This window comes from Gouania willdenowi, chromosome 12 (assembly GCF_900634775.1).
Source record: "Gouania willdenowi chromosome 12, fGouWil2.1, whole genome shotgun sequence".
In the NCBI taxonomy this organism is placed as follows: domain Eukaryota; kingdom Metazoa; phylum Chordata; class Actinopteri; order Blenniiformes; family Gobiesocidae; genus Gouania; species Gouania willdenowi.
The window spans coordinates 20097046-20108235 of NC_041055.1; the positions used below are offsets into that span (position 1 = coordinate 20097046).

General features: G+C 35.6%; 1 protein-coding gene across 1 annotated transcript; it reads left to right on the forward strand.

The window, feature by feature from the left end:
* Positions 1-212: 212 nt before the first annotated feature.
* On the forward strand, positions 213-10546 carry LOC114473325 (uncharacterized). Its single transcript, XM_028462878.1, has 6 exons — positions 213-948; positions 6501-6653; positions 6822-6993; positions 8523-8614; positions 8712-8797; positions 9779-10546. The coding sequence occupies exons 1-6, from the start codon at positions 325-327 to the stop codon at positions 9858-9860; spliced, it is 1209 nt and encodes a 402-aa protein (XP_028318679.1). The 5' UTR covers positions 213-324; the 3' UTR covers positions 9861-10546.
* The last annotated feature ends 644 nt before the right edge of the window (positions 10547-11190 follow it).

The following is an 11190-nucleotide window of genomic DNA, read 5'->3' on the forward strand; positions in this document are numbered from 1 at the left end:
CTGACTACATCACTACCCGGTGTTCATGTTTAATCTATGCAATCCTGTCATGGCTTGTCCTTTTCATGATGTCGTACAGATATGAGGAAAATGTAGGTGAGTCACCATTTTCCCGAATGCTTTGACAGACTGCAGGAAGCAGGTACAAACATGCAAGGGCCTTCCTGTGATGGGAGGGGCGTGGTAAAGGTAGAGGCGGATCACAGGGCATGTTTTGAATTCTACATCACCAGCTTACCTCAGCTAATGACTGTCTAGGTTGTCTCGACTGGTGTCTGTCTCGCTCATTTTCTGTTTTGTAGTTCAGCAGCAAAGGCACGAGACATGAATCTCTACAGAAGCTTTGGGAACCTCATGGAGGTTTGGGTAGCTGAGGAAGACCCTTGTCCTGACTTGGATTGGTATGGAAAACCAGACTCCCTGACAGTGTTCGATGACATGGGAGCAAGCCAGCGCTCAGAATCTGTGGACTCAGGAGTGGAGACGGCCAGTTGTGATACTTTTTTATCCACGTCATGCCCTGTCTCGCCAGATAACGTGGACATAACTTCCTTTTTGCCACCACAAAGAGAAAGACTCCTCTCCCAAGCATCAACCTCACCACAACAAGTTCTTTCTTCTCCTTTTTCATCCTCGCCTTCTTCATCCTCACACGTCTTCCCCAGCAGAGCAGCAAAGACACCGTCCGCTCTGCAACTAAAACTAGAACAAACTCTACAAAGAACTGATACGATGCAACTCAAGGAGAAGCCCAAGTGGTTTACAGGGGATGGGGAGCTTAGCCAGAGGCCTCAAGCCTCTTGCCTGCCCAAAAGGCACGCTTCAGAAATAATAAGAACGAATGGGAATTTTGTCCAAAAGACGACTGGGAACCCAACTCCCACCAGGATGATGTCAGAGATATGCAGACGACCACAGTCCATGACTTATAACAAACAAAGATCAGAGGTGAGACAATTATTTCATTACTTACTGTCAGAGGTGAAAGTAACAGATCACAAGTACTTTCGTTACTGTAATTGAGTATATTTCTAAATCAGTCATTTGACTTGTTCTTAAGTACGTTTTAAAAGTAGTTAAGTAATTATGTACATTTCTACACCCAGCTGTTACTGAGTAAATAGTATATTTTTGTTTTTAAAATGATCAGTGGACATTGTGAAACTACAAACAATGAAATGACCAGAGAACAATCAAATGCATCACATCATAGCCGACTAATCCGATTAAAGGTAATGCACCGCATCAAAACAGACATTGAATGGAGGTTGTTTTCTCAGTTTTCGAGTTCATAAATGTATCTATACTTGGAGCGGAGTCTGAGCAGGAAACCGTGGGAAGAATTATTACCAAAAATAAATGTTGGCGGGGAAAGTAACGAGTAACTTTTACATTGAGTACTATTTAATTGAGCTACTTTTTACTTGTATTTGAGTATTTTATGTATGACTTACTTGTACTTGAGTACAATTTCAATCAAGAAACAGTACTTCTACTTGAGTAGGATATATCAGTACTCTTCACACCTTTGCTTACAATAATCAAACGGCTCACAAGGATCCGTTTGTGGTTTTCGTCAAACCAGTAACAGCATTGCATCGGTTAGTCACAGCCACATGTTTGGTCTTGCACGACACGAGCTTTTAAAGTGGAAAGGAAAACCTTGCAGAGAGTCTACACATTTTAAAAGGGCCAATGCTTGTACTTTAGTTACAGGTTTGGAAGGGGCAATCCTCCCAAGATGCTTTGAAGTTTAAAGTTAAACAGGTCATGTCATTACACTTTTATTCTCGCAACCCCTCACAAGTCTGTCTTCAGCTCGAGGGATCATGAACCAGTCAAGCCAGGTGACAGACATGGAAGAAATGGATGGAGACGTGCAGCAAGTTAATCTGTCTGGGCTTTTTCTGATTAAAACAGTAACCCTGACAGTAAAAAGTGACATTTATCCCTTATAGTTTGACATTACATTTAAAAAAAAAATTGTTTTATTTGTCTACACATAATGACCAAAAGATGCTGACTTCACACATGGAAGTTAAAACACTTTGAGTGTTGCAAGCGATCAGTTTTCTGAGTTTGTCTTAATCCCTAGGTGTGTACGTGAGTGTGTGTTTGTGTTTGTGTGTGCTTGCGTATGTGTGTGTGCGTATGTGCAGCTTATTAGTCACGACAAAATAATTTATACACAATGAAATTGATTAAAATTGTTCAGAACTATAATTAAGGAATTGTAATTGTGTGCTTTTTTCATTGTTAATCAGTCCCCATGACAGATAGTCTTACTTTATTAAGTTGTCTTGCTCTGAGAGTTGGCAGCAGACATCTTGCACGTCTAAAGCCTGTTCTGGATCCACTTATTATTATTTTTTTAATTAAGGTGTTTTAATTGGGGCTTTCCCAGGTGTATATATGTGGGGAGCTGTGGCTGCCTCTCGGCCTGGGATCGGGGGGGGGGGTGGCTTGGGCCACCTTGGCCCCCACTCTTTCTGCTGGCTTGGTGGCCTCTTCGGGCCCGGGGCGGCGCCTGGGTTTGTAGAAGTGGATCTTACACAAGCTTTGGTCATGGATGCACTGGCACTTAGACACAAATGATCCCAAATACCAGTTTTAAGTATAACCACTCACTCCTTCCCTCTGTCCACAGCCACCACCATTATACTTAAGCTCCACACTGGTCCCCAGACTGGCTGAACAGATTAAACAACAATAACATCACATCTCATTCTCACTTTAAAACAGTCAATCCTTCCCCACCCTTTCCACTTCCCACCCTGACTCTCTCTTCCCTGTTCCCTTCCCCTCACGGAGATGCTACACTGCCCTTTCTTTTTATATCCACCCTTTAATAAAAGTGTTTCTTATGCTTCCTAAAGGACGGCTGGTGATTTTCACAATTATGCCATAAAATAAATTAATCTATTTAATTGCAATATCAAAACATGCATTGCTGTCTTTAAAAGATTGCACTTCCTGTAGTGTTAACCTCTAACACTAAATGCTTAGTAAAAACATGTGTTTTTCTTTCATAATTACTACAGGAACAGCACAATAAAAAAAGGAAAAAAGTTGAATGAACTTAATTGAACTGTTTCAGGAGCAGTTAGAGTAAAGAGCCTTGCTCAAGGGCCAATAATTTGAACCAACAACCATGTGGTTACAAGTCCACTTTATTCTGATTCTATGATTTAATTTGTAGTAACCTTAAGATGACTTTTTAGTTTGCTTAATAACTAGAACTACAATTTTAAGTTACCAGAAAATATGTAAGATTTTTTAAAAAATGTTTTATCGCTGTGACAAAAGCATTTGTATATTACATTGTCAATATTACATAGCCAAATTGTGTACATTATCCATGTATTACAACTAAATGTACTATATCTGAGGCTCTTATTTGAAAAATATTGACTAGTGAGATATTGAAAGCATTACAGCTCAGTCACTGTGTGAAAAGTGAGGCAGAATCAATTCTTGGAGGGCCTTAAAGTTAGTACTGCATGGGGAGTGGTGGCCTAGTGGTTAAGAACAGCTTGTAATCGGAGGGTTGCCGGTTCAAACCTCACCTGGGCCATCGTTGTAGGATGTTGAGTAAGTCCCTTAACCCCAGGCATCGCAAAATGGCTACCGACTGCTCCCCAGGGATGGGTTAAAATGCAGAGGACAAATTTCAATGTATGTGTACCAACATATATATATGACTAATAAAGGCAAAAAGCCCAAATTAATTAATAATTCAATACATTTATTAATTTAGAAATCACTAAAATTAAACACTTGATTAATATTTAGATTTAGATTCAAAATTTTGATTTAGATTTAATATTTCACATTTAGATTTAACATTTACATTAAATTGATGTTATATTTTTATGGGAAAAGTACCTGTAAATATAAATTTTTTTCAAACATTACTGTAAATCTGTTCAAAAGTATTATTAAAAAAATTCACGTATGTTTTTTAAACGTGGTTTGTTACCAAATGTTGTGAAAAGATGCTGTTTATTTTAGCATGCACAACAAATAAATTTAAATATAAATGTTGAATCTACATGTTAAATCTAAATCTAAATTATAAATCTAAATGTTAAATCTAAATGTAAATGTTAAATCTAAATCTAAATGTTAAATATAAATGTTAAATCTAAATCTAAATTATAAATCTAAATGTTAAATCTAAATCTAAATGTTAAATCTAAATGTTAAATCTAAATGTTAAATCTAAATCTAAATTTTAAATCTAAAACAGGCAGAATGTTACTAAAATTAAACACTTGTGGTTTGAGAACGAAATACATTTGAACAAAATTAGGTTAGTAATGAAATAACTTTTATGAAAATTAAGAATATCTAATGTCATGGTTGACTGCTGGCCCGCAATTGGTCTCTGTCAACATCTTTGTCAATATTTCGTCTCTTTAGCTATACCTACAACTCTAAGATAAGCAGGTATTGCTAAAGAGACGAGATGTTTTGTTATTATGCTGAAATATTCCTCCCCGACATAAATATATGCAAAATCCTTTCATCAGTGGATTTATACAAGCTTTCTTGCTTTTAGTTTTTGCCAAACTTGTTTTTTTTTAATGCATAGAATAGACCAACTTTCTTTATCACAGCTTGAAAAACCCATACTTCAAAGTTAGCTTTTAGCCCATTCTTGTTTTACCTCAAGTTCTCTACCAGGGATCCTTTTGAGGTTTGGTCAAATGATTCTAAATACCGATGAAAAAGCTGTTTTCTTTATCATCGCAAGAATTTAAACACTTCTTGGACTTTCCTTCACACTACCAGTGTTTGCTGCACTACCCTCAGCAACAGGGTTAAGATATGAGGTTGTTACTGACACATTACACAGAGATCTGAAACATCTGTGCAAAGGCGCGCTGAGCTTCAGTAAGGGATTATCTGTTGGCCTGTGTAAATGTGCAAGGTTACACTTAAGTAGTCCACAAGACTGTAAAGTTTCATTTACTGCAAATAGTTTATTATTGATGAGGAAGTTTTTCAAGATTGATTTAACTTCATTTGTGGGGATCACTTCAAAGATATGTAGAGTATGGGGTGCCGATTGTAAAGTTGCGCATGTTGAAATAAACAGCAACAAACATTTAGCAACAAAGTCACATACGTTTTTAACGTCACGTATGTGACTTTTTTATGTTACTTCTGACCAGATTTACAACAATGTTGTAGTATTTACTTTTCTTGTAAAAATATAATGTCAATGTTTAGTCTAAATGCTAAATCTAGTTGTTAAATCTAAATCTAAATGCTGAATGTAAATCTAAATGTTGATTTTATATCTAAATGTTAAATGTAAATCTAAATGTTAAATGTAAATCTAAATGTTAAATTGTATATCTAAATGTCAAAGGTGAAATGAAATATTTATCTAATATTCAAATTCACAGGAAGTACCAAAAAAAAAATCTCATTGACACGAACGAGTGCTATCTGTGGTCTATTCAGATGGAGTGATTCCTCTCCACATTTAGATCTAACATTTAATATTTAGATTTAACATTTAGATTTAAATTAAAAATGTAGATTTAGATTTAATATTTAACATTTAGATTTAACATTTACATTTAAATTGACATTATATTTTTACAGGTCAAATACTGGTAAATATCACGAATTTCTCAAACATTGCTGTAAATCTCTTCAAAAATAATATTTAAAAAATTCACGTTTTTTAAATGTGGTTTGTTGCTAAATTTTGCAAAAAGTTGCTGTTTATTTTAGCATGTGCAACTTTACAAATAAATTTAAATAAAAATGTTAAATGTAAATTTTAAATATGAAATCTAAATGTTAAATCTAAATCTAAATGTTAAATCTAAATCTAAATGTTAAATCTAAATCTAAATGTTAAATCTAAATCTAAATGTTAAATCTAAATCTAAATGTTAAATCTAAATGTCATGGGTAAAACTAAATATTTAGCTAATATGCAAATTCGCCGGAATGAACTTTTGTTTTGGTACTCCCAGAGAATTTGCTTATTAGCTAAATATTTAGTTTCACCCGTGACATTTAACGTTTAGATTTAGATTTAACATTTAGATTTAAATTTAACATTCACATTTAACATTCACATTTAACATTCACATTTAACATTTACTGTTTACCATTTACAGTTTAACATTTAACATTTAACATTTACATTTAACAATTGTATTTGGATTTAACTTTTATATTTAGATGCGCAACTTTTAGATGTGTGCGCAACTTTACAATCAGTGCCCCATACGCGAAACCTACAATTGTTACAAATGTTATTATAGTTTCATTTCATCATTTCACAGGCTATTAAGCGTCTATTATATAAACTCTGACAATGGTATTGACTGTAGCCGGTATTTACAATCACCAAGCAGAAACAAACAGTTAAGAAGACACTAGTAGAATGGAGTATTGTACATTTTGCAAGCTTTCACAATGTACTTGACATATTACACAAATCCTCATTATTCTTGTTCGCTGATGTGTTTCAGGGCCCTGGCATTACAGAAACGGAAGAACTCAGCCCTGGCTTCAGCTACTTAAAGCAGGTGTGTCAGATGCTGGAGGATTTTGCCAGACAACAAATGTACAACCAATCATTACAGCCGGAGGTAGATGGCCTCTGGGGAAAAAAAGACGAGCAGGTGAGCTGGATGATAACATCGATGTCTAACGTATTTATGTACTAGGAATGTGTTACACTTTCCGCTGTCTCTTTTCAAAAAGCATTGACAACACGTCTTCCGAACGGCCCTGAGGGCTCGTATATATATTAACCTGACACTGTGTTTTGTCTCTTGATTTCCCTTTAGGTGTCAAACACTTGTCAGAGCGACTCTACAGCTTCACAGGAGGATATTTCTTCACGTCAGCGGCTTGAAAACATGGAAAATGTAGAACAGATTTCCAGTCAACAGCAGAGGAAATATGAACATATACGGCAGAAATCAATGTCTGACACTGCACTCTCCACTCTGCATCTAAGTGAGTGTACATGTCTATACTCATTGGCCAAAACATTATGATCCATGTCAATAATTAGAGGTGGGAATCACAGGGTACCTCACAATACGACACAATGTTAACGATGCCGATAATGTTTCCTTGTAGCATTTCTATGATAATCGATGTATTGATTGATGAAACAACAACAGCTTAGAAAAGAAAAAGTGAAAAACAGCAAAAATAGACCATTGTTATGATCCAAAAACACTAAAACCTTTCAACTTACATGTACGAAAAGGAGTAGGAACAAGTGTAAACTTATTCAATCCTACCCTTTCAAGCACTACCGACTTTGCTTTTTTAAGTACATCTAAAAATCAATTAAAATAATCAAACAAACAATCTACATCTTCATTGATAGTCCATAACTGATCAGGAAAAAAGGAAAAACAACATCAATGTATCGCAATCGATGTATCTGTCTCCATAATAGTAACTATCCTACAATTTAGAGTAAATTTCACAGAATTTATCACAGATTATGATACAAAACTGAACAAAGTGCATAAAGTCGACCCTATCGCCTTTACCCCTTTATTTCCCCTTCACTCAGTTGTAACACTGCCCTCTCTTTTTAGATCTTTTTCCCTTTTCAAAGTTTAGCTCACCCCCTCTAATGCTGCGTTCACACCGGATGCATCACAAAATGTCCGTACATCCAGATTACATACAAAGTCAATGGATAGATGCGTCCCAGATGCAAAATCTTTCCTGTGTGGCGGTGCGATCCGATCCGCACGTCGAGAGCGTTGGCCGTGCGAGCGCTCCCGATTTCACGCATATCCGCACATTCACGAGTTGAAAATATTGAACTCCTGCGACTGTTTCGCATGACGAAAGCCAATCAGCCTTTGTTGACGATGACGTCAAGCCGTCAACAAGGACACCGGTCTGTTCACCCATTCAACCATGGAGTAGAAGCTGTGTGTGACCACCTGGAGCTGTATGACACGGTCTTTATAACCAGGACTGGACTAGGAAGGTTTTGGCGTGGAGGACAATAGGCGAGGAGGTGGTGGTAGCAGGTAAAAGTTCTCTCTGTAGTTTTCATCTTTGAAAGTCGGCACTGAGCTAGGATAGCATTAGTCGCTAATCACACCGGCTTTTTTCACTGGTGGTTTATGTTTATGAGAGGAGAAAAAGGAGCGCAGCTCCTCGCTTCAGCAGGCAGTGAAACTCACCGAGTTGGATGTGTCGCTGGTGGGCGGGGCTTTGCTCCAGACGTGCGAATGGAAGCGAATTGGGGACATTTTTTGATCCTGCGGACCCTGCGGTACGTTTCATGCGGCAGATGCATCCGATGTGAACGCAGCACTAGGGAGGGCTGGTGACGCTCAAAATGAAAGTTAGTGCTAGCATATCGATCTCGTATCACACATTGAATGAGGACGATTATCGCATATCAATTTTTTGTCCCAACCCTAGTACAAATGATATTGTCATGTATATACCACCTTGATGATTGTAATTTTTCAACATGGTGTGAAAAGCTGCTCCATGTGTTACAGGAAAACTAGATTTTGAGGGCGTAGCGCAGCGTATAAGTACAAACGACCTGCTGGAGCGTGACGAGGACGAACGGGACGATCAGGACGATCAGGTAAATCTCATGAGATGTTTTGAACTCTATTGGTTTGAGTGACTTTTGTATACTGTATGCTTTTTTTTCCATAACCTTTTATATGTTATCATTCTAGATGCCAAGAAAGACGACTTTCAAGAACTGGAAGCTAAAACTGGGCTCTATCGGAAGAGTGGAGTCATCTCTCATCCCCACAAGGAGGTGAGTTTGACTTTTTGGTCGCTGTAACATCCAAAATCATCTCATTTAAATCCTGCCACTAAGTTGAACTTCAGGGGTCGACGATAATCGTCCTCCTTCCACGTGTGATATGATAATCGATATGCTGAATAGAAGCTAAATATTGATTTTCCATTTATTTATTTATCTTTGTTTGCATTTCTTGTATTAGGTTGACAATACATGTTGCACAGTCTCTTTGTGAAAACTATGCATGTTTTATATTGCAATTAATACATGTGTAAATGTATTATATTGCATATTTGTGACCATTACCAGCCAGTGTCAAGAAAGGCAGGGCAGTGCTACACCTGAGTTTATGTCGTTAGATTTTGATGACACATTATAAAGAAATGAATTACTATGATGAAAAACCATCCCTACTAGCTTATCTGACTTTTGAAAATGCCTAACTTTGACTTTATGCACTTTTTGTTCAGTGTTTCTTCTCAGACAGTCTATGTTAAATTATGTGAAACCGACACTAAATTAATTTTTCATCTTATTCCATAATTTCTCCTTCTTTGTTGTTTTTTCTTCTTTTTTTAAAAAAATTATTCTGTTTTATATTGTCTTGCACTGTTTTTTTGTTGTTGTTTTTTTATTGTAAAGTGTCCTTGGGTAGCCTGAAATGTGCCTTTAAAATAAAATGTATTATTATTATTATTATTATTATTATTATTATTATTATTATTATTATTATTATTATTATCATTATTATTATTATTATTATTATTATTATTATTATTATTATTATTATTATTATTGTTTCTTCAGTGGTTCAGAGTTAATGTACATTATGTGACTTTGGGAGGAATTACATTTTCAACCTTTTTATCTCTTATACTCAAACAATCAATGAAAAACCTTCTTCCTCATAAAATAAGCTTCATACGCAACCATTAAAAAATCTCAAAAATACCTTTTTACTCCCTAAATTTCATAATTTTTTTTCCTCCAAAGCCAACGGATGCAGTCGCCTGAGAAAAACTCTGCCCGGAGACGACTAAGCCAGCTGTTCAAGAGAAAGAAAACTCCTGCTTAGGTCAGCGTCATGCTTCCCGTTACTGCTGAGGTTTCCACCCTGAGACCGTTTCCTCCATTTAAAAAGTCTCAACCATGACTCATCATCTGATATGTTGATGTTTCTTAACAGGGACAAATTATAGGTGCTGGGAGTAGAGTTTATTTGTTTCATTAACCCAGCTGTAGATGAAAATGAAAGTGTATTATAGGCTAATGTAAATACAGTGTAACAACAATAAATATCACTAAAAGTGTAAACTTTATATGCATGAAATGCTGTCTGTGTAGATTAAATAAATAAACAGCTTTTATAAATAATATATACATCCATCCTCTTCTAATCAGATATGTTTTTGTAAACAAAAAACACAAACCTTTTTACATATTTTATAAGAAATGTATCCAGTTTTGTGCTTTCTGTTGCACTTTGTCATCATTATTTATTTCCTGCACTTTATGTCATGTGTTTCTGTACCATATTTGACCATTTCCTATTTAGGATTAGTGTATATAGTGTAATGTAATAGAGTATCCATCTATGTTTTATTTTTTTATGCCTTTTTTGAGGACCAAACCTGATGTTTCTGATGCTGCTGAACCGGATTCTCGGAAAACTCTTTGTCACTAAAGAAAAGTCACAAAAGAATTTATAGAGCATAATATGAGATTACATACACATTATTATAATAAATGTTCATGCTGTTATTTATTTTGTCCTGGCAAGTTATTGTCTTAACAAAGGTTTTCAACACACCCATTTATCCATTCACTCAATCATACCTGTTGTTCCAGTTCAGGAAAAAATTGAACTTCTTTACTCAGATTACTTTAATAGCTTACTAACAGGTAGGCCGTAGACAAGCTACCAATTCATTAGGGGACTAAGACACTTATTTACTGTTTTGGTGAATTTAATGACACAATGTGACGCTTACTTTTTACAGTAATAGGTGGGAACCACAGTTCCCCAAGAAATAGTTCCACCAATACTAACCAGAACCCAAGAACGTCTCGTTGTGAGATGATGATGCAAAAACAAAAAAAACTAAAGTTTCAAGAACTGAATAAAACAATAGGTTTATGCTTTGCAAGCCTGCTAAATGGCTTTGAATCATGTATTAAAAACGTAAATGCTTTTATTTTGAAAAATCTGAAGTTGTAGCTATGCATTTTTTTTTAATTTTTAAAGCTGCTAAAGACAACGTAGTGTCATAGAACAATAATAATAATAATAATAATAAAAAAAATAATTTACTTACAAACGGATGTAAAAGGTTAAAATTGACACTCAAAAGCCTACTTTGATCTCCACTATAAACAGTCGGTTTGTTGACATGCTGAAAAAGTTT

Coding starts and splice junctions, on each gene's coding strand:
- LOC114473325 (XM_028462878.1), top strand. CDS start 325: ATGAATCTCTACAGAAGCTTTGGGAACCTCATGGAGGTTTGGGTAGCT. Junction 6,994..8,522: donor ACTCTCCACTCTGCATCTAA/GTGAGTGTACAT, acceptor CATGTGTTACAG/GAAAACTAGATTTTGAGGGC. Junction 8,615..8,711: donor GGGACGATCAGGACGATCAG/GTAAATCTCATG, acceptor TTATCATTCTAG/ATGCCAAGAAAGACGACTTT.